The sequence below is a fragment of the Tachysurus fulvidraco genome, chromosome 21 (genome assembly GCF_022655615.1).
Source record: "Tachysurus fulvidraco isolate hzauxx_2018 chromosome 21, HZAU_PFXX_2.0, whole genome shotgun sequence".
NCBI lineage: Eukaryota > Metazoa > Chordata > Actinopteri > Siluriformes > Bagridae > Tachysurus > Tachysurus fulvidraco.
Genome location: NC_062538.1, coordinates 10,069,551 through 10,091,895, shown reverse-complemented (window position 1 = coordinate 10,091,895; position 22,345 = coordinate 10,069,551). Strand labels below are relative to the sequence as shown.

General features: G+C 43.5%; 1 protein-coding gene across 9 annotated transcripts in view; it reads left to right on the top strand.

Moving 5' to 3' along the window:
• Nucleotides 1-22,345, top strand: part of sptan1 (spectrin alpha, non-erythrocytic 1) — a 36,594-nt gene that overhangs the window by 9,268 nt on the left and 4,981 nt on the right. For 4 of the 9 annotated variants that reach the window (XM_027140012.2, XM_027140009.2, XM_047805527.1 and 1 more), the window contains exons 2-48: nucleotides 983-1,222; nucleotides 2,194-2,319; nucleotides 3,830-3,970; nucleotides 4,248-4,528; nucleotides 4,651-4,795; nucleotides 4,881-5,035; nucleotides 5,164-5,299; nucleotides 5,403-5,504; nucleotides 5,597-5,734; nucleotides 5,849-5,959; nucleotides 6,057-6,134; nucleotides 6,227-6,382; nucleotides 6,506-6,710; nucleotides 6,838-7,019; nucleotides 7,404-7,647; nucleotides 7,732-7,854; nucleotides 8,063-8,280; nucleotides 8,671-8,763; nucleotides 8,855-8,989; nucleotides 9,082-9,230; nucleotides 9,744-9,803; nucleotides 11,221-11,419; nucleotides 11,505-11,609; nucleotides 12,002-12,034; nucleotides 12,141-12,176; nucleotides 12,388-12,435; nucleotides 13,515-13,606; nucleotides 13,715-13,859; nucleotides 14,407-14,588; nucleotides 14,734-14,833; nucleotides 14,920-15,117; nucleotides 15,438-15,584; nucleotides 15,665-15,768; nucleotides 15,854-16,016; nucleotides 16,752-16,766; nucleotides 17,907-18,038; nucleotides 18,392-18,529; nucleotides 18,623-18,727; nucleotides 18,886-19,094; nucleotides 19,180-19,300; nucleotides 19,390-19,511; nucleotides 19,668-19,800; nucleotides 20,142-20,240; nucleotides 20,325-20,484; nucleotides 20,653-20,729; nucleotides 21,242-21,451; nucleotides 21,997-22,293. In XM_027140012.2, the coding sequence (XP_026995813.2) occupies nucleotides 986-1,222; nucleotides 2,194-2,319; nucleotides 3,830-3,970; nucleotides 4,248-4,528; nucleotides 4,651-4,795; nucleotides 4,881-5,035; nucleotides 5,164-5,299; nucleotides 5,403-5,504; nucleotides 5,597-5,734; nucleotides 5,849-5,959; nucleotides 6,057-6,134; nucleotides 6,227-6,382; nucleotides 6,506-6,710; nucleotides 6,838-7,019; nucleotides 7,404-7,647; nucleotides 7,732-7,854; nucleotides 8,063-8,280; nucleotides 8,671-8,763; nucleotides 8,855-8,989; nucleotides 9,082-9,230; nucleotides 9,744-9,803; nucleotides 11,221-11,419; nucleotides 11,505-11,609; nucleotides 12,002-12,034; nucleotides 12,141-12,176; nucleotides 12,388-12,435; nucleotides 13,515-13,606; nucleotides 13,715-13,859; nucleotides 14,407-14,588; nucleotides 14,734-14,833; nucleotides 14,920-15,117; nucleotides 15,438-15,584; nucleotides 15,665-15,768; nucleotides 15,854-16,016; nucleotides 16,752-16,766; nucleotides 17,907-18,038; nucleotides 18,392-18,529; nucleotides 18,623-18,727; nucleotides 18,886-19,094; nucleotides 19,180-19,300; nucleotides 19,390-19,511; nucleotides 19,668-19,800; nucleotides 20,142-20,240; nucleotides 20,325-20,484; nucleotides 20,653-20,729; nucleotides 21,242-21,451; nucleotides 21,997-22,293 (6,585 nt within the window). In that variant the 5' untranslated portion in view covers nucleotides 983-985. The remainder of the gene's footprint in view (nucleotides 1-982; nucleotides 1,223-2,193; nucleotides 2,320-3,829; nucleotides 3,971-4,247; nucleotides 4,529-4,650; nucleotides 4,796-4,880; nucleotides 5,036-5,163; nucleotides 5,300-5,402; nucleotides 5,505-5,596; nucleotides 5,735-5,848; nucleotides 5,960-6,056; nucleotides 6,135-6,226; nucleotides 6,383-6,505; nucleotides 6,711-6,837; nucleotides 7,020-7,403; nucleotides 7,648-7,731; nucleotides 7,855-8,062; nucleotides 8,281-8,670; nucleotides 8,764-8,854; nucleotides 8,990-9,081; nucleotides 9,231-9,743; nucleotides 9,804-11,220; nucleotides 11,420-11,504; nucleotides 11,610-12,001; nucleotides 12,035-12,140; nucleotides 12,177-12,387; nucleotides 12,436-13,514; nucleotides 13,607-13,714; nucleotides 13,860-14,406; nucleotides 14,589-14,733; nucleotides 14,834-14,919; nucleotides 15,118-15,437; nucleotides 15,585-15,664; nucleotides 15,769-15,853; nucleotides 16,017-16,751; nucleotides 16,767-17,906; nucleotides 18,039-18,391; nucleotides 18,530-18,622; nucleotides 18,728-18,885; nucleotides 19,095-19,179; nucleotides 19,301-19,389; nucleotides 19,512-19,667; nucleotides 19,801-20,141; nucleotides 20,241-20,324; nucleotides 20,485-20,652; nucleotides 20,730-21,241; nucleotides 21,452-21,996; nucleotides 22,294-22,345) is intronic. The other 5 variants (XM_027140011.2, XM_027140010.2, XM_027140008.2 and 2 more) reach the window with 5 other exon arrangements.

Sequence of the window (22,345 nt, the reverse complement as noted above, 5' to 3'; positions counted from 1 at the left end):
TCGTCAGACGTTTCTCCTCTTATTCCTGTCCCATGACTTGTACTTCATTCTCTTCAAGTTCACTTAATCACCCCCAGGGTCTAAACCAGCTTTCACACTCTGACCTGTGCAGTTCCATGTAGTTCTGTTTATCTTTAAACTCTGACATTTCTGTGTGTGAAGAAAGATCCAATTCAGTGGAGAGGAGAAAATGTGAAAGGCTACTAGTGGATTTTTCTTGATCCTTTTTGTTGCGGTGTCCTCTGTGTCATCCCACTATAAATAGTCCTGCAGGGGCCACACATTCCCTAAAATCCACTCTGTCTCATGCTAGGGAGGAGCGGAATATCCGGAATGTCAAGAACCATTTCCCTGAGGCAGGTGTGGCCCTTTTCCTAGTTACTTGTGTTTCAGTTACACAGATCTCCTGCTTCTTCCCACAGTGCAAGAGGCACAGCTGATGGGGGGTGTTTTTAGGGGGTGGGGGGTGGATGTGGTAAAAGTGTGTGTGTGTGTGTGTGTGTGTGTGTGTGTGTGTGGGAGAGGGGTTAATTCCCAGGGGGGCTGACAGCAGCAGTATCTTTGTGCTGTTTGTTCAGAGGCATGTGGAATTTCCGCTCATACTGCTCGTTTAATCAGCTGTTCACTCTGTGTGTGTGCGTGCGTGTGTGTGTGTGTGTGTGTGTGTGTCTGTCTGTCTGTTTCTATCTCTGTGTGTGCTCTAAGTGATCTGTTATAAGTTTGTAACTATTTCATATGGAAACCATGACTTGTAATTGAAAATGCTGAAAAAAGTCCTAGTCACCTATTTTCGGACCAGAAAAAAGGAAGGGAAGAAGTGATTTTAATACCGGCCACAGTGTGAAGATCTTTTCTTTCTTTTTTTTTTTTTTAAATCTTATTTATTTGTAGCTCGTCACATATTGCCCTGTTGAGCTTCACAAATATTGGTCAACACAACCTTTGCGAGCTAAATCATATCAATTGTGTGCATATTTTTTAGAGAATGGACACCAGCGGCACAAAAGTTCTGGAGACAGCCGATGACATCCAGGAGCGTCGGCAGCAGGTCCTGGACCGTTACCGGCGCTTTAAGGAGCTGTCGACCGTGCGCAGGCAGAAACTGGAGGACTCGTACCGCTTCCAATTCTTTCGCCGTGACGCAGACGAGCTGGAGAAATGGATCCAGGAGAAGCTGCAAATCGCCTCTGACGAGAACTACAAGGACCCCAGCAACCTTCAGGTGCGTAGCTACAGGATACATGTCCAGGGTTTAATAAAAAAAAACAACCTTTTTTTTTCATGTTCTTGTTCTGATTTTACATTTTGTCACTTCTATTATTGTTTTTACCCAGTATCAGTCCTCTGTTTATCCATTAAACTTGCACTAGAATGCCTTGTACCACTCTGTGTGTGCTTTACAGTAGCAGCTTGTTCACAGTACATATGGTTCAGTGGTGTGTTTTATTACTGTCCCACTTCCTGCACACTATTCCTTCTTCCAGCCATCACGTGGTTACGGAAAAAACAGTTGGATTTGATTAACTTTGTAAAGGGTGGAGTTTGGAAGCATCGATGGTACTGTGATGAGCATTTCTCACAGGAATGTTTAAGTTGTTCAGTTGTCAGATTGTCTAATTTAGAATTAAATTCCATCTTTATTCAGCATCTCTGATTGGCTGTTATGTAAATCAGTTAAGCAGTTCAGCTCGCTCGCTCTTACTGATATCCTGTTTCGGTGTGTCAGCGTCCAGACCATATCTCAAGGCAGTGCATGAAACCTTTAAGGAATCACCTCAACTGGATGTTATCCTAGTTAAATATTATAGTGTCCACTTTAGCGCATGTTAATCTTTGTCCTCTAAACAGTCTTGCTTTCATTTTAAGAATTTCCTTATAGACCCTTCAGATGCTGAGCTGGTTTCTTACAAAGCAAGTGACTGGCATGTTACCAGTAAAGCCTGATAACATGAAGACTTTGTCCTTTCAAATCAAGTCCATGCATTACTGTAGTAATTAAAACTGGATATTTTAAATTTTAAAACACAATATTTAAAATTTTAAAACACTGATATAAAATATAAGATTCTATATTATAACTGTTTAATACAGGTTTCTGCTTTCCTGTTAAGAACACGTTTGTAGTATCTGAAGGTACTCGTAGGACTCTGCTAAGCCTCTGAATTCTACAATGTGTGTGTGTGTCTCTCTTAGGGAAAGCTACAGAAACACCAGGCCTTTGAAGCAGAGGTGCAGGCCAACTCTGGCGCCATAATCAAACTGGACGAAACCGGCAACCTCATGATATCCGAAAGCCACTTTGCTGCCGAGACCATCCGGGTAACAGCAAATCCTTTCTCCCATTCCTTATACTCTTATTCACTCAGTAGTTCTTATTAACCGTTCTTGCCATGAAGATAGCCTCAGTGCTGACGTGGCAGTAAATTATAACAACTAAGTAACTAACTAACTAACTTATTCACTCAGTTGCTCAGTCTAATTCACTCACTTTCACTTTCACTTGCTTTCATTCACTCATCTCATTCAACCACTGACGCTCATTTTACCCACTGACTCTCTCATTCACTCAATCCTCAACTGAAGCGCTTTTCTTCTAAATCTCATTCATCCATCGACTCTTTTTCTCACTGACTCTTTCACTCACAGACTCTCCCATTCTCCCACTGACTTTCAGTCATTTTACCCACTGACTCTCTCATTCACTCATTTGCCAACTTACTCACGTATCCCCGACTCTCATTCATCCGTCGACTCTTTTTCTCACTGACTCTTTCACTCACAGACTCTCTCATTCTCCTATTGACTCTTTAATTCACTCACTGACTCTGTCACTCCCTTGAACAAAATGTATGGTGATCGATTCCATGTATCCTGATGTATGTCCTATATCAGTGTTAATGTGAAGCTCTGCATGCTAATCATGCTAATGTTAATCATGTTAATGATCTGGCTCAGTCCTTCACGCCATACCGGACCGCCCAGAGACCAATTGTAAAAAGTGTCAATTACGGAACTTATATCCAAGTAGGTCTCTGAGTGCTGTGAAATTTCTGAACCTTTTGGTAAAATCAGTTCTCACCTTTCCTCACTGGTCGTATGAGCGTGTGTGCAGTGACGTTTATGGCTGGTTTATACTTTTGCTCTGACGATATGTTCGTGTCCCAATATAGAGCGAGGGTTTATAGGTAAGCTTCTAGGTAAGCATGGCAGTACAGGAATCACTTGATATGACTGAATATTGTTGTGTGGAAAAATCATTTTGATGACAATTGGCTTTCCCTTTTCTGTACATTGTGCGTAAGGTATTTGCTTGCAGAAGGATAAACCAGCCATTATGCAACATTTAATATCTGAATCTTTAGTAGTGAACCCTCCTGTGCTTGTTTATCAGGTGTCAGCTTGGTTTGTACCATTTCATCTCTGTATAGTTCTGGATAGATGCAAATGTTCTTTCCTTCCCTCATCTTACCCATCACTTTAACATTTGTACAATGATCTCCAGGAGGTGCTCCTGCTGTCGGGTGCCATGGTTTCATCCAGACTTTAAGCATATGATGCATGTCAACAGGTGGCTTAGCCATTACACATGTATCAACTAACTATAGGTTACCCTCCACTGCAGGCTGTAATGGCAGTGTTTTTTGGGGGAAGGATGATGTTTACCTGAGGTTTGATGGCATTGTATTACTACTCTTTTGTATCAAGCTAAACATGACTTTGTCACATCACGTGGAGCCACCCATTGTGCTTAATCTCCTATCACTCAAAACTATTAAAACTCTCTCTCATCCCCCCCCACCCCCTCTGACTCACTTACTCACTCACTTAGAGTCGCTTAGAGGAGCTGCACCGGCTGTGGGATCTTCTGCTGCAGAAGACTAAGGAGAAAGGTGTGCGTTTGCTGCAGGCCCAGAAACTGGTGCAGTACTTGAGGGAGTGTGAGGATGCCCTGGACTGGATCACTGACAAGGTCTCTCTCTCCTCTCTCTCTCACACACACAAAAACACACACACAATAAAGTGGTATGCTTTATATGCATTGTATTGTATTGATAAATAATAGAAAGTCTATAGGTAGATGGAGAGACAGACATATGACACATGGATGGATTGATGGATGGATTGATATAGTTTAAAAGAAATATAAAGTAGATTTTTAAGAAAAGATTTAATCCGTTTGTATGTGATAAGCATAATATAAACACACAGGAAAGTCAAAATCTAAACACTCATACCCCCTATTATAGGAAGCCATTGTCACGTCTGAGGAGCTGGGTCAGGACCTGGAGCATGTGGAGGTCCTGCAGAAGAAGTTTGAGGAGTTCCAGACCGACCTGGCAGCCCATGAGGAGCGTGTGAACGAGGTGAACCAGGCTGCAGCTAAGCTAACTGAGGAGAACCACCCAGAGACTGAACTGGTCCTGAAAAAGCAGGAGGAGGTCAACACAGCATGGCAGAGGCTGAAGGGACTGGCCCAGCAGAGACAGGGCAAACTGTTTGGTTCCGCAGAGGTGCAGCGCTTCAATCGGTGCGTAACAGAACAGTGCTAAAGGATTCTCATTGTATTATTTATTTTCGTGTACTAACCATACATTGGATAGAACTGCTGTTTATAATCAGTGGCTTAAAGTTATTCTTTTCTGTTTGCAGGGATGTGGATGAAACCATCAGCTGGATCAAAGAGAAAGAGCAGCTCATGGCCTCTGATGATTTCGGACGTGACCTGGCCAGTGTACAGGCTCTGTTGCGCAAACATGAGGGACTCGAGAGAGATCTGGCTGCATTGGAGGATAAGGTCAGTGTCAGTGTGTACTTCACCCTCACCTAGACTGTTACACATACACGCCTGTCACTGTGCCTTACCTGCTGTGTGTGTTCAGGTGAACACTCTGGGTGGTGAAGCAGAGCGTCTGCAGCAGACATACCCTCAGAACGCCTCTCAGATCCACCTCAAGAGAGATGAGCTCATTACTAACTGGGAACAGATCCGCACACTGGCTGCTGAGCGCCATGCCCACCTCAATGACTCCTACAGGTGCGCAAAAAATAATTTACTTTTTAATTCAATATAAATTCCCATTGCGTTCTTAATTTAGGCAAATTAGGAGAAGCTTTGCCTTCCTGAAGGCCAGCTCTGATTGGTGGCTGTGTCTTGTTTTCCAGGCTTCAGCGTTTTACTGCAGATTTCCGTGACCTCACCAGCTGGGTGACAGAAATGAAGGCTCTGATCAATGCTGACGAACTGGCCAACGACGTCGCTGGAGCTGAAGCCCTGCTCGACCGACACCAGGAACACAAGGTGGCCCCCCGTTCCTTTCAGCTCCATCTCAGATCTTCATCTCTGTTCTATTCCAAATAGCTGACAAATTGTTACGCTAAAACTAATGTGGTTTTGTTTATAGGGAGAGATCGATGCCCATGAGGACAGCTTTAAATCCACAGCAGAGGCAGGGGAGGCTCTCCTGAACACCGGACACTACGCATCAGAGGAGGTCAAGGAGAAGGTAGGATCAGCATCACACTGCACCACCCTGCCTCACACCTGCCTGTAGATAGAGACTTTCTCTGATCCCACTTCTTTTGTGTGTATGTATAGCTGGGTATTCTTGCAGAGGAGAAGGAGTCTCTGCTGGAGCTGTGGGAGGTGCGTAGACAGCAGTACGAACAGTGCATGGATCTGCAGCTCTTCTACAGGGACACTGAGCAGGTCGACAACTGGATGAGCAAGCAGGAGGTGTGTGCATTTTCTTGCTATCATGCAATCATGCAACCAATATCATGCTGCCAAGTTTTTCCTCAGTTACATCAGCAAAAAAGCTTTGAGGCATTAATAAAACCATTCTTTCAGGCTTTCCTCTTGAATGAGGATCTGGGTGACTCTCTGGACAGTGTGGAGGCCCTGCTGAAGAAACATGAAGACTTTGAGAAATCGCTCAGTGCCCAAGAGGAGAAGATCACTGTGAGCCACCACACCACTGTTTCTCTTGGATTTTGTTAAAAAAACAATTCATTCACAAAGTGTTCTGATCCTTTATTCTGTGTGGCGGTGTCTTTAGGCCCTGGACGAATTTGCCACCAAGCTGATCCAGAACAATCACTATGCCAAGGAGGATGTGGCCACCCGCAGAGACGCAGTAAGCAGACCACAAGCATTCTCTTCCTGATTTCATGATTTTTCCCTAAGCGACTCTTTATTCACACTGATGTCTAATCTGAAATGTTTCAGTTGTTGAGCAGACGTAATGCTCTGCACGATCGTGCTCAGTCCCGCCGTGCTGCTCTGGAGGATTCCTTCCACCTGCAGCAGTTTTTCCGTGACTCTGATGAGCTTAAGAGCTGGATCAATGAGAAGATGAAGACCGCCACAGATGAAGCTTACAAGGTGTGTTCATGATTAAGTACTGTTGTGTAATTGCAGGTTTTTATTATTCACATTGTGCAATAATAATTTTCTCTCTCTCTCTCTCTTTTTCTCTCTCACTCACACACACACACACACACACAGGACCCCTCCAATCTTCAGGGAAAAGTACAGAAACATCAGGCCTTTGAGGCAGAGCTATCTGCCAATCAGAGCCGTATTGACGCGCTCCAGAAGTCAGGTCAGGAGCTGATTGATGGGAAACACTATGCCTCCGCTGAGGTGACCACTCGCATGGACGAGGTCAGCTCCCAGTGGAAGAAACTTTTGGAAGCCACCGAGCTCAAAGGTAATAAGTTACATGTACATTCATCATTATTGATTGAAGGGGATGTTTTAGTACTCTTACTTTTTTTTTTATTGTTGTTAAACTGTATGCGTTGACATCCTCGTGGCTCTGTGTGTCATGCTGTCAGGCATTAAGCTGCGTGAAGCCAACCAGCAGCAGCAGTTTAACCGTAATGTGGAGGACATCGAGCTGTGGCTCTATGAAATGGAGGGTCACCTGGCCTCCGATGACTATGGCAAAGACCTGACCAGTGTTCAGAACCTGCAGAAGAAGCACGCCTTGCTGGAGGCTGACGTGGCTGCGCACCAGGTCAGCTGACTTTATAGTGTTTAGCTCTGGAGTGTTTGGAGAGGTTGCACAGTATATCATACATTTCTTATACATGGCTTTTCAGAAACATTCAGGTTGTAACAAACTTCAGACAAACTTTCCTTAATATTTTAAGAAGAACACTCGACATCTGTCAGTGACGCGACTCAAGCAACATGCTGGCACAGTCACACAATTATGTATCTCATACCACATTAGCTCGAACTCGTTAAATAAGCTGTAACTTGCAATGGGTGCTCGCTCTAAATAGGTTAGCTTTCAATTACTAGGCTAACTCTTGCTCACAAGGTTAAGTTTCTGTTGTTGGGTTGCTGTGGATGGGACAAGTAAAATCAGCCATGTGCCTCTTGTTCTTGTCCACAGGATCGCATTGACGGCATCACCATCCAGGCCCGGCAGTTCCATGAAGCCGGCCACTTCGATGCCGATAACATTCGTAAGAAGCAGGAGGCTCTGGTAGCACGCTACGAGGCTCTGAAGGAGCCCATGGCCGCACGGAAACAGAAGCTGTCGGACTCTCTGCGGCTGCAGCAACTGTTCCGTGACGTGGAGGATGAGGAGACGTGGATCAGAGAGAAGGAACCCATCGCTTCCTCTACCAACAGGGGTGAGGCTGAGAATCAGCTTGGCTGTATCAGGAGAAGACTGAACTTAATTACGGTGTTAAAACTGTGACTTGTTTCTCCTTCAGGTAAAGACCTGATTGGTGTGCAGAACTTGCTGAAGAAACACCAAGCCCTGCAGGCTGAGATCACCGGGCATGAGCCCCGCATCAAGGCTGTTACTCAAAAGGGCGAGGCAATGGTAGAGGAAGGTTTGTGCTCTGTTTCTTCTCAATCCAGAATCTAACTGTATTAGCCCACAGCTTGGTCAGCACAAACACTGAGTCTGTTAAAGAGAATGCATGTGATTAATAGAGAACAGTATTTGTGATACTACAAATTTGAAGCTGCCTTCTAACTGGACAGCTTTTATCTGAGCAGAGTGTAAAAACTACTGCTGTGGTGTTCTCTGTCCTCTAGGGCACTTTGCTGGTGAGGATGTGAAGACCAAGCTAGCGGAGCTGCACGGTCGCTGGGAGACTCTGAAAGGGAAGGCAGCGCAGCGCAGGCAGGATCTGGAGGACTCCTTACAGGCCCAGCAGTACTTCGCTGATGCCAACGAGGCCGAGTCCTGGATGAGGGAGAAGGAGCCTATTGTAGGCAGCACTGACTACGGCAAAGACGAAGACTCAGCCGAGGTAAGTGTGGAGAAGTGTGTGGATTTTATTCTTTTTTTAAGCCATGTTAATGTTTTCAGGAAAACGTTTCCAAAGAATTTTCAATAAAAAGATAGAAAACTAGCTTGAAAAATTGTTACGTAAGAAACCAGGCTAATATAAGTATCTAATACAGAAAACACAATCACTCTGAATTCTGCCATCTTGGATTTGGGGCAATCACATGACAAGCATGCATTTATTTGGAGATCAGTGCTTTAAAAGCAATAAAATGACATAAATGTGCTTTGAGTTGCTTAGGTTTTCTTTGAAAAATGCCACTGTGTAGTATCAGGTCTCTAGGTTAAGATGTTTGAGTAGCTCCTCAAGCCACTATACTGCAGCTGATCCTGGATTTTTTTTACTCCTTAGGCCCTGCTAAAGAAACACGAGGCACTGATGTCAGACCTGAGTGCTTACGGGAGCAGCATCCAGTCCCTGAAGGAACAGGCTCAGGCCTGCAGAGTGAGTGTGTCCTCTTCTTTTTAACCCAGTCAAAGACACAGTCGCCAGCAGAGGGAAGTTAACTCTGCTCTCCTCTCTGTAATCTGTCCAGCAACAAGTTGCTCCTACTGATGATGAGACCGGTAAGGAGTTGGTGCTCGCTCTCTATGACTACCAGGAGAAGAGTCCTCGTGAGGTCACAATGAAGAAAGGAGACATCCTCACCCTGCTCAACAGCACCAATAAGGTAGAACTAAAAAGGACCTCCACTCTGAATGATGTTTGGTTGGGTACAGTGATACAGCTGAGACTGTTCTGTGTGACATGTCTGGTCCTCAGGATTGGTGGAAAGTTGAGGTGAATGACAGGCAGGGCTTTGTGCCTGCAGCCTACGTGAAAAAGCTGGACCCAACTCAGTCGTCTTCCCGCGAGAACCTGCTGGATGAGCAGGGCAGCATCGCGCTACGTCAGGATCAGATTGACAACCAGTAAGAGTGCCCTCTTTGTCCTCTGACCTTTTCGCACATGAGATTGGATGTAACATCTTAACAAAATTTCTTTCTTTCTTTTTTAATCCAAAGGGTGCTTTCACATATGAAGTTTTAGTCCGTGTGAAAGGAACACATTTTTTACTAAATAGGTGACCGGGATTACCCAAACCTGCTATGTCCTTTAGGTTACAGCTGCTGAATAGAGCCAGAGCTGTAGCACTGCAGAAATGTCTTGGTTTCTGGGGATCTGGACCAAAAAATAATAATAAATGCTAGATGTGATACAAAAAAGTTTAATTTCATTCTTGCTTCAGGATCAAATGAACTAATCAAAAATGTGAAAGTGCCCTAAACCTATTAAAAACCTTATACTTCCTGTAACAATCAGCTTCAGTCAGACAACTAAACTCTTCTTTCAGTCTTGCTAATATCTCTGCCTTCCTTTTTTCCTCTTCTGCTTATCTCCTAATCTCTAATGCCTGCATGCATGCTTGCCCTGCCACGTGGCAGGAACGTAGCCACCAAGGAAGCGTGCAGCGTGTCTGTGCGCATGAAGCAGGTGGAGGAACTGTGAGTAGGATCCAGGCTTGTGCTTTTTCTAACCCATCACTCTGCCAGCTTATTCCATCTTCTCTCCATCATCCTCTTCCATTAGTCACTGACGCTTCTGTAGCTGTCATGTCGTGAATCTTGCCTTTGTTAACATGTCCATCCTGGACCATCCTTCTGCCTTACTTCTATTCAGTAAAGGAATAGAAGATGTCTGTTTCTCCTGAAGCTTGCCTATGAGTCGGGTGATGCTTCACCGTGGTCATTCTCAGCTTTTCACCATCCTTTCACTCTTCTCCTTCACTGCTTTAAACAATGTGCATTTTAGCCAATGGTGCGTTAGTTCTAGATTGATGCAACTCATAGCATGGGTTATGGCAAAGGTAACCATGAGGTGTCGAGAGATTGTTAGCATGGAAACTAACTCCCCCCTCTGGTTGGCTTTACACAGTGAAACATCTGGAAAAAGGTTTTTTGTTTTTTTTTTATCAGGTTTTTTTGTTTTTTTTGGGGGGTGGGTGTTGAAGGGGTGGTAATTTAACGCGTTAATTAGATGAATTAATTATGAGAGAAAATAACGCATTAATATTTTTAACGCATTTAACGTGCCCCGCCCCTCCCCACACCTGTACCAACGACTACATCTTGCAATAAGCTGTAGTGGCGAGTTAGTCAAGCATGATGCCAAACGACACAGATCTGTCTGGCTTTCTGAAGGGCAAATTTAAATTCAAAACTCTTTCCAATGGAGCCACTGATAAAACCAAAGTCCTTTGCGTTCTCTAGTAGCTCTAGCATCTAGTTAAGTAGTTCTAGCATGAAATACCACCTGAACTCAAAACATATTGCGAGCTCTGCAGTTAGCACAGCCCCGGATGCTGCAGGCAAGATCCGCCAAACCACGCTGACTGAAAATCGCCGCAAATTAAGTAAGTCGTACTCAGAAACACTAACAAATGCAATATCTAAATGGATTGCATTGGACTGTAGGCCTGTTAATATTGTGGAAGACAAGGGGTTAATGGATGCTTTTCGAATTGCGATGTTACTGCCATTGTAGCCTAAGTGAAAGGATTGTGTTAAATAAAAAAAACTGCTTTTTGTTATATTGGTTCAATCTTCCTCAAACACAATCATTTTATATGACATTTTGGGGGAAATTCTCAACTAATATTTATGTGCAATTAAATGTGATTAATTAGATTAATTAATCGCCACATCATGTAATTAATTAGATTAAAAAATGTTAATCGCTTACCAGCCCTAGTTTTTTTTTGTGATGGATCAGGTGATTGAATATGAAACTCTTGTTGAAGAAGCCGTAAAACGGAGGAGGGGAACGTAAAGTAAATCCGACCCACAGGATTACCTTTTAGCCACAACTGGAAGATTTGGCAAAGCTGGATTTGTGCTCTGAACCTCCTCTCGTGTGCTTCAGGTATGGCACCCTGCTGGAACTGGGCGAGAAGCGGAAGGACATGCTAGAGAAGAGCTGCAAGAAGTTTATGCTGTTCCGCGAGGCCAACGAGCTGCAGCAGTGGATTCACGAGAAGGAGTCGGCACTGACAAACGAGGAAGTCGGGTCTGATCTCGAACAGGTGGAGGTGCTGCAGAAGAAGTTTGATGATTTCCAGAAGGTATGTTCTTTAAATGAAGGTGTATGTATTGCTGAACAGTTTAAATCTGCCTCTGTGTGACGGCATTGTGTTTTTCCTAAATAAGGATCTGAAGGCAAACGAGTCTCGTCTAAGGGACATCAACAAGGTGGCCTCAGAGCTGGAGTCAGAGGGACTGATGGCTGAAGAGGCTCCAATGGTGCAGGCTCAGGTAATGCTAAGGGATCAGCAATCAGAAATGAATCAACCAAATATTCATGTTTTTATTATTATTATTATTATTGCTACCATTTTATATTTTTATTCAGTTAGCACATCTTGCAGGCTATCAAGAAAATTAGATAGGATATACCATAATTCTAATGATGTCACATTGCATCAGCTAATACTAATGTCAGTCCATCGTAATGTTATAGACTAGTTTCTTTTTTTTCCACTAATAGTAAATTGTTAGCTAATATCTTCATACAATAGTGTAGAGAGAGTGCCAGAGTGAAACATTACATGTGCTGGTAGTTTATAACATGTTCCAATATCACATTACAATGTTGTTATCTGATGCTAAAGCCCCTAATATTCTCTTCCCCTCCTTTCCCGTTCCAGCAACAAGAGGTGTTGGGCTCGGCTCCTGGCAAGGTTCCTATCATTTTAATACTTTATATACAGTGTGCCTGAGCGTATCACATCGTTTCAAACCGAAAGTAGAAAGTTCTACCACTAACATTCACTTCCCAATTTACAGGATGAAGGAGATTCAAAAACTGCGTCTCCCTGGAAGGTAATAATATTTGAGCTGAATGTTTAACATCAGCGTGCTTGCTCATAATATCTTAGTGTTCTGAATAATAATTAGTTGAGTGTGCATGCTGAGGTTTAAAGAATAAGGTAGAACTGTGGACACTAACGTAGTGACTTTTCTCCTGATCTGGTGTGATTTTGTTTCCTCCTGTTTCTTCTCTTCCCCCCCTGATTTTTCCAACTGGGTGTAGTCTATTCGCATGGCTGTCCAAACGACGGCTAACTTTAATACGATTAAGGTAAGAAACCTGCTGTGTACTTCCTGTAGATCATCTCATCCCCTCACTAAATCATCCTGTCTTCACGCCTGAAGAACTAACCCTGTCCCCCTCACCGTGGTCTTTTCCTCCCATTCTGCTACGTTTCTCTTCTCATCTAAATGTCCATGCAGCAGTATTTAAAAGCACCAGTCCAGCGTAGCTCACAACCTGACCACTGTGCTTATGTGTTTTCATTTTAAAATCCATTTGTCTTGTAATGTCATTGTGGCTGTGTTCGATGATTAATGTACATGTTAGAGCCCTAGATAGAGATTGTCTCACTTTAGGGAATGTCTTCTCTGTAGTCTTATCGCTGATGTGTAAAGCCCTGGTCAGACTGATAGAATCATCTGTGTAGGGCTCTAATATGGAGATCTGTGGCTGTAACCCATGTTCTGTTGTCTGCATTCAGTCATCCTTCATCATGACCCCTCGTCGTTCAGTGTTCGCCTCCTCTCAGACATCCTGTTAATGTCTTTCATTATTATTCATGCTTTTAATCATTATGGTTATGTTTACATGCACACCAGCTAAACATTGCTCGATTCAACAGGATCATTATATACATCTAGGCGAATGTTTAGGTGCATGTTTTGATGCCAGACATACTTTAGTATAATTTATCGTTAAACACCGCTAGAACGGAAGGTAAGAGCTTTAAGCATTCTGTCAAACACCCAGTAAAGTTCTTTGCAAAGGCAAATATAGAGGCAATATTAAAGTATATTTGTGACCACATTCTTTGTAACACTACATGATGGCAGCTATGCTTTAAAAGTTGTGGATTTGTGTGTGTGGGGGAGGTGGGGGGGTGGAGTTGTATTAAATAAAGTCTCAGAACAAGCTTTAGGTAAGAAGTATGTTATGCTCAATATTTTTCAGAGGTGCATTAAGAAAGATAGACACATTATAACAGGTGGCTCTGAAAAGCCTGAAATTACTTTTATCTTTAACATGTGGTGAACATGCTCTAAACGTTTCCAGTAGTGCCGTAGTGTGCGTGCAAATGTAGTAGGATGCCGACAGAATGCTGATGGCTGCATTCGGGATGTTTGCAGGAGCTGAATAACCGCTGGAGATCTCTGCAGCAGCTGGCCGAGGACAGGAGTAACATGCTGGGAAGCGCCCATGAGGTGCAGAGGTTCCACAGGTACGAACGATTCGGTTCACTTCCATTTCCTGAAGATGTGCATGGACACGAAGCTTGAAGTGCAATAAGTAAGAGGAACACTGACTAGAGCTATTCTGGGGTTTTCAGGGATGCTGATGAGACCAAAGAATGGATTGAGGAGAAGAACCAGGCCCTAAACACTGACAACTACGGTCATGACCTGGCCAGCGTTCAGGCCCTACAGCGCAAACACGAGGGCTTCGAGAGAGACCTGGCTGCTCTGGGAGACAAGGTCAGATTAGACCTCTTTGGCTTTTTTCCGTTTTGCTTGTTACATTTGTATTATTTTCACTATTTAGTATTCATAACCATGGTCTTTACTGTCCCACTTTGTACATTATGTAGGCAGGGAAAATAATCTACTGTATATAAGTGTTGAGTCATATGGGATTAGCTATGGGATAAGTACATGGGATCATAGCACACGACTTAGGTCTCTTCATAATTGTTGATCAAAGAGAAGACTTATAGTGTGGATGTGTCTCCCTAAATAATAGTTGACATTTTTATAATAATCTTTATGTAGCCATTTTCATTTCGACTCAAAGGTACTTTACAAAAGGCAAACAGTTCAATGCTAAATGCTGCATATAATGATAGAAGAGATGTTTAAAAAAACAAACAAACATTCAATATAGCAGCGTGACTAGTCACTGATTTTTATTTCATGCTTAGATTACACATTGTCATACACTGTGTCATGGCATATTGGTTTCGACTCCGCTGTTGACTTTCTGTTTGTGAGATGATAAAATAAATCTGTCTGCGTCCTGTGCTAGGTGAACTCTCTGGGCGAGACAGCTGAGCGTTTGATCCAGTCCCACCCTGAGGCTGTGGATGATATTCAGGAGAAATGCACTGAGCTGAACACGGCCTGGAGCAGCCTGGTGGGACGCGCTGACCAGCGCAAGGACAAACTGGGCAACTCGCACGACCTGCAGCGCTTCCTCAGTGACTTCAGGTGTGGATAGAGAACTACTTGTTGTATTACTGAACTACTCATTGCAGCTTGTCATGTAAGATGGTGAACTTAAGTAGCCAAGGCTCCAAACTGAATCACTATGAAGCCAGATACTAGAACATATCCCTGTGTGTCACTCCTGCAGGGATCTGATGTCTTGGATCAACGGTATCCGAGGACTGGTGTCTTCTGATGAACTCGCCAAGGATGTGACTGGAGCTGAAGCACTGCTGGAGAGACACCAGGTACTGAGCTCTGTATATGTCTTCTCACCAGTGCCTCAGTGGCCTCATCAGTCACATCACATAAACCCCTTCTTCTTCCTCTACAGGAACACAGGACTGAGATTGACGCCCGTGCTGGAACCTTCCAGGCATTTGAGCAGTTTGGGCAGCAGCTACTGGCACGTGCTCACTACGCCAGTCCTGAGATCCAGCAGAAACTAGAGGCTTTAGACCGTGAGAGGGCAGACCTGGAGAAGGCCTGGGTGCAGCGCAGGATGATGCTGGATCAGTGCCTGGAGCTGCAGGTGAGGGAAAACTCCCAACATCACCGTAATGAAGACAGCATTAATATTTTTCTTAATGTTTAGAGTTTTTAGTTAGCTGAAATAGAAACAAGATTCATAGCAGGACAAAGTTTGACATCTCTGTTTATAGTGCCTACTATTAGCAGTGCATAAGAAGTCACACAATTTAATACAGTTAAGGAACTTTGACATCACTGGTTCATGCATCATCCACCAGCAGATGAATAATAACAAATTCATTCATTTCTAAATGTTCTGGAGCTGTAGTTTGTCACATAATCCTATCTGTGAATGACTAACTCCTGTTGTTTTCCCTGCAGCTGTTTAACCGTGACTGTGAGCAGGCTGAGAACTGGATGGCAGCGAGAGAAGCTTTCCTGGCTACTGATGATAAGGGAGACTCCCTCGACAGCGTGGAGGCTCTCATCAAGAAGCACGAGGACTTTGACAAAGCCATCAATGTGCAGGTTAGCAGTGTAACGTGGACAAATCTCAGCAGGCATGTGCTTTCCTAATCAGTCCCACTGACCCCATGCTGTCTCCGCAGGAGGAGAAGATCGCCGCTCTGCAGTCCTTCGCCGACCAGCTCATTTCTGCCGACCATTACGCCAAACCTGAGATCTTCGATCGCCGCAATGAAGTCCTGGAAAGGTCAGTTTTCCTCCTCAGTATGAATCTAATGGCTTTCTTATCAGGAAAATTCGGTATATTTGTAGATGTGTGTCCTGCCCCCCAGGTGGTGCCGCCTGAAGGCTCAGATGATTGAGAAACGCTCCAAGCTTGGCGAGTCTCAGACTCTGCAGCAGTTCAGCAGAGACGTGGATGAGATCGAAGCCTGGATAAGCGAGAAACTGCAGACGGCCACTGATGAGTCCTATAAAGACCCAACTAACATCCAGGTACAGCTTCACTCGACACTGATCCCTCTGCAAACTAATGTTTACCTAGAGTTGGGTGATAGTGAGTGCTTTTACTGAATTTATGTAAAGAACTCCACATTTTAACATTCACTTTTATTTTGGTTAATGCTGAGACTGATAACTTTTAATCCCATTCCAACCTGCCCAGCAGTTCTTATTGTTTTGTCTGCGATATTTTTTGGCGAGCGTTGTGTGTTGTATTAGTTGATTTTAATAAAACAGATTAGTTGTTTTTAAAATCATAACCTCCAACAGGATAAAGTAGAAACAGCAGTGAATGATTGAAGGCAGTAAATTCAGCACATCCCACAGCACAATTAACCTTTCTTTGTCCTGTGAGTTTCTAGTCTGACAGCGATGTCACCAAAGCCGTTAAATAGCTTGAAAGTCAAATCAAGATATTTAAAAAAAAAAAAAAAAAGTTATATACATTTTTAAATGAATTGATGCAGTGTGCGCTCATGCATGCATGCAAAATTAAATGATTTAATTACCTATTTTTATTTCTATTCACATAATTAATGGTCTTTAATTTGGTCCAGCTCTACTTGTACTAGCAGTTTTGTGTATAGTTTTACAGGTTTGAGTGTAATCTAATCCTAGTAAGTATTATTACCGTTTAAAGCCTGCTCATGCCTCCTGTCTCTCCTGTAACCCCCTGAGTGGGTACTGAATCAAACTGAACCTCTCTCTGTTCTCATGTCTTATTTTTAGCTGTCCAAGCTGCTGGTAAGTGGAGTAGCGTGTTCGCTTACTAACATCGTAGGGTCTCATGACGTGTCTGTGTGTGTGTTTGTGTAGTGGACACACAGTAGAGCTCCATCAGTGTCCCTGCACCATGTCCTCACTCCGTGCTACCTCGTGCTGTCTGTCTGCTTCTTTATGGGCTCATTTATATTTTTAAGCATTTTCTGTGCTGTAATGTGTGTGTTTTTTTGTTTGTTTGTTTGTTTGTTTTTCATCATTGAAGCATTTTTTGGTCTGTTTGTCAGTGTTGGGCTGATTTTGTTCGGGATTTGTTCCACACCATAAACATGTTAAGGGTCTGCATAACAAACACAGGGTTGATATGGGGTGAGATTGAGAGGGACCGGAGCCCTGTGTTTATAGGTTTGTGACGTGCAGTGACGTACATCTCCTACCCTCTCATTCTCCAGGTGATCTGATGGTGTGGAACTACAGCTACGTTCACAGTGCAAGCCTCATAGCTCCTTTCTGCACTGGTCTATATTTCTATCCATGAGCTTTATTTCTGCATTTTTATACAGCCAAAATGCAGCTCAAACTGTTTTACAGTGTGAAGTCAAAACAGAACTAAAGAATAAATCTTAGCAGTGGCAGGATAAAAGGTACACGAGTCCACATACTCCACATCGGTACGTTCCTTTGTGTAAAACATACAGAAGGAGACTCGCTAATGTAAGCCATGTAATCATGTGCAAATGAGTTTCTGTGAATTTATATACAGATTACAGTTTTCTATTAATGACCTAAAAGGCCGCACAAATAAGATTAGCACTTCATTAAAGTTTGTCCCTTTATCTCTGCTGTCCGTGCTGTAATGTGAACGTAGGCCGTGACACAAAACAGCCCAACTTCTCGGATTCGTTCACAGCATCACATCTTGTCTTTGATGCTGTTCAGGCCGATTCACTCCTCTTTTGTTTTTGTTTTTAAATGAACAAATGCTGCTTCTGTGCTGCTGTCTGCACATAGCAGCAGTAGAAGTAATAGCTCATTTATTTGTCCTGGTCCTGATGGTATGCTCGTTTCACCTTCACATTTCATCCTTTTTTGCTTTGTGGTCTACAAACATCAGCAGAACCAGATCACAAAAGATGCAACGTTTTCCCTTATTATCAATTTCAGAGCAAGCACCAAAAGCATCAGGCATTTGAGGCAGAGCTTCATGCCAACGCTGACCGTATCAAGGGTGTAATCGATACAGGAAACGCGCTGATCCAGAGGGGTGCGTGTGCAGGAAGTGAGGATGCCGTAAAGGTAAACATGTATTATGTATGTTATAGACCTACACTAGGATGTTTCACACGTTTTAATTTCATCTCTGGTTCAAGTAAGCATTATTTTGATCTCTCTCACACACACACACACACACACACACACACACACACACACACACACACACACACACACAGGAGTCAATAAAGTATAAATGATATCTAACATAAGCCACTAACTTTCCCTGATATGAAGATTATGTAAGCCTTCATATAAATGTAAGTTTCTACTGAATTATTATCCTCCTAATCAACCAATCAGCAGCTTATGACCAGTCAGAATCCTGAATCCCACTGTGATCGTGATTAATTGAGTCGTGTATGTGATGTCTCCAGTCTCGTCTGGTGGCTCTGGATGAGCAGTGGCAGTTCCTGGTCAATAAATCAGCTGAAAAAAGTCAGAAACTGAAGGAGGCCAACAAGCAGCAGAACTTCAACACCGGCATAAAGGACTTCGACTTCTGGCTGTCGGAGGTGCGAGAAGTTTCTAATCCTCTTTACGACAGAATGGTTTAATCACTGAATTGGACATGGGCATTCTTTCTGCTTTTTTTTCATCATCTGCAGGTTGAAGCTCTTCTCGCCTCTGAGGATTATGGGAAGGATTTGGCCTCGGTCAACAACCTGCTGAAGAAGCATCAACTTCTGGAGGCAGACATCTCTGCCCATGAGGTAAACACCCCACCCCAGTTCAGTTTAAACAGTTAAAATGATGTTTTTAGTGCTTGTGTGTGTGTCTGTTGTTATGATTATATTTTTTATTACTCTTTATAATTTTAAATCGTTCATCCTTAACGCTGTGTATAACACTTCTCATTCTGCTGCTCCAGGATCGTCTGAAGGACCTCAATGGCCAGGCTGACAGCCTGATGGCCAGCAATGCCTTCGACACCTCTCAAGTCAAAGATAAGCGCGATGCCGTTAACGGCCGCTTTGCTAAAATCAAGAGCATGGCTGCTGGTCGCCGAGCCAAGCTGAACGAGTCACACCGCCTGCACCAGTTCTTCAGAGACCTGGATGATGAAGAATCTTGGATCAAGTGTGTATCATGATGCAGCATATATTGCCATTTTGTTTCCTGTTCTAAATCTAAGCCACTTTTCTCTCATTTGTGCTGCTGGTAGAGAGAAGAAATTGTTAGTGAGTTCGGAGGATTACGGACGTGATTTGACAGGAGTACAGAATCTGAGGAAGAAGCATAAGAGACTGGAGGCTGAGCTGGGAGCTCATGAGCCGGCCATACAGGTAAGGAGCTGTACATCGCTTTGGCGTGATGTCGTTCGAGAAGCTTTAGCCGTGGTAGTGTCTCGTTACTCAATGCTTGTTCTCTCCAGTCTGTGCTCGACACGGGGAAGAAGCTGTCTGATGACAACACCATCGGACAGGACGAGATCCAGCAGAGGCTGGCGCAGTTTGTCGAGCACTGGAAGGAGCTGAAGGATTTGGCTGCTGCCAGGTGAGAGCTGGCTTCCTGTTTAAAAACTGTAGCATGTCCTTAAACAATCTTTCTACTAAATACTGTGTGTGTGTGTGTGTGTGTGTGTGTGTGTGTGTGTGTGTGTGTGTGTGTGTGTGTGTGTGTGTGTGTGTGTGTGTGTGTGTGCGCGTGTAGAGGGCAGAGGCTGGAGGAGTCGCTGGAGTATCAGCAGTTTGTGGCTAACGTAGAGGAAGAAGAAGCCTGGATTAATGAGAAGTTGAACCTGGTTGGAAGTGAGGATTATGGTGACACGCTGGCAGCTGTGCAGGTACAAACACATGCAGTTTTACACACTAGTGTTAGATGAACTCGGTGAAATATTCAGAATCACAAACGTATTTTAACATAGTATGCAAGATGAGTAACATCAGCCTTGTGCTCAGTGAGAGTGGAGCTGTGTAGGCATTACCAAATTTTAGCCCCAAACACTTTACATTAAAAGGCACATATAAGCATACATATACATGACCGATCAGCAGCTATTCAGACCCATTTGAAAGAATTGCTTAGCTTTCCTGAGGCTTTTATAAATATAAAAGGATAATGTTCTCATCTCCATGCACATATGTGACCGTTTTCCCTCTTGGTCATAACCGCCTCGTGTCTCAGGGCTTGCTGAAGAAGCATGAGGCGTTTGAGACCGACTTCACCGTACACAAGGACAGAGTGAACGACGTGTGCTCTAATGGAGACGAACTCATCAAGAAGGTAGTATTGCTATGCAGTGTTCACTTAATCTGCAGATTCCTCAAATGTTTGTACCGTCACACTGACACTGAGCCAACGCTGCAGGAGAACCACCATGTGGACAACATCACAGCCAAAATGAAGTCCCTGCGTGGCAAAGTGACTGAGCTGGAGAGAGCTGCCGCTCAGAGGAAGGCCAAGCTGGACGAGAACTCCGCCTTCCTGCAGTTTAACTGGAAGGCCGATGTGGTGGAGTCATGGATCGGTATGCCGTGTGTCTGTGTGTGTCTGTGTGTGTGTGTGTGTGTGTGTGTGTGTGTGTATGTGTGTGTGTATGTGTGTGTGTATGTGTGTGTGTATGTGTGTGTGTGTGTGTATGTGTGTGTACCACACACTGCATGAGTTAACCCATGTGTGTATTCTGACTGTTTAGGTGAGAAAGAGAACAGTTTAAAGACAGATGATTATGGACGAGACCTGTCATCTGTTCAGACGCTGCTCACTAAGCAGGTATGTGACTAAAACACCAAAATTACATTTGTGTCTGTAATAACATACCTGGGACCTCTGAACAGACAATATGTCATCACTGTATTATTTATATACATATATCCAGTGAAAAAGAGTCAAACATTTTTTTCTTTCATGTCAAAACCCTTTTTATAGACAATAATAATTGTATAATTTATAGACAAATTATAAAAAAGAACTGAAGTTCTAAAAGCACCAACAATACTGTACCATGATTATAATATAGCAACACTGGCATGTCATGCAGGCCTGCTCTACATTATCCCCTTGTTAGGACCCAATATTGTACACCATGATGTTTAGGGTTCATTTCATTTCCGTAAACTTCCGTCAGTTTCTTGTCTGCTCATTTATAATCACCCAGATGTGAGATATTTATCCCACATTTTATTACAAACGTACGCAGGAATAGTGTCTGATATTAAACTGTGGTTTGGAGGTGAATAAGTGATATTTAGCTGTACTTCTGCACCTTCTCTCCCTCACTGTAGGAAACATTTGATGCTGGACTTCAGGCATTCCAGCAGGAGGGCATCACCAACATCACTGCGCTGAAGGATCAGCTTCTGGCAGCCAAACACGTGCAGTCCAAAGCCATCGAGGCTCGTCACGCTACACTGATGAAACGCTGGAACCAGCTGCTGTCCAACTCTGCAGCCCGCAAGAAGAAGCTTCTGGAGGCTCAGGAACACTTTAGAAAGGTAAAAAAACAAACACACACGCCTCACATTACACCTGAACCTGACCTTCAGCCATCTACTCCAAACATCCCCCTCACAGTACCCAAAGCAAATAATAATACCATTTAGAGAAGGGTTGGACAGTCAAGTTTAAAGGTGTAAGTTTGGGATTGTCATTCATTTTCATTTCTATTCAGGTAAAACAGAAATCCATTAAAATGATAATTAAATACAGCAGTGATCAAATTCCTTCTCTGAGCCTTAACATAAATGAAAAATAACAAATATTGAGCACAGGAACTAAATCGCTTTTCATTTCCTAAATCTGAGAGTAAATTTATAATATATAGTAAACTTTGCTTGTTTATTTTGTTTGTTTGTATGTTTATTTTATACCATGTGTTCTACATTATACTTTAAACAATGTGTTTCAAGTTAATGGCACAAGTGTAGCACTGATATCTAACCTATACGTACAATATGGACATTAAAATCAGGTGAACCTAGACTGTGGGTCTGGTATGAAGCTTTACGTGTCAGTGATTCGCATGTGCCATCTCACCCAGGTGGAGGATCTGTTCCTGACCTTTGCTAAGAAAGCATCAGCCTTTAACAGCTGGTTTGAGAATGCTGAGGAGGATCTGACTGACCCGGTGAGATGTAACTCTCTAGAGGAGATCAGGGCTCTGCGTGAGGCCCATGATGCCTTCCGCTCTTCCCTGAGTTCTGCCGAGGCCGACTTCAGCCAGCTGGCCGAGCTCGACCGCCAGATCAAGAGCTACCACGTGATGTCTAACCCCTACACCTGGTTCACCATGGAGGCTCTGGAGGAAACCTGGAGAAACCTGCAGAAGATCATCAAGGTAACAAGCTACCAACTGATCTGACCAGGTGCTCCACTGAGTTCCTCACTCA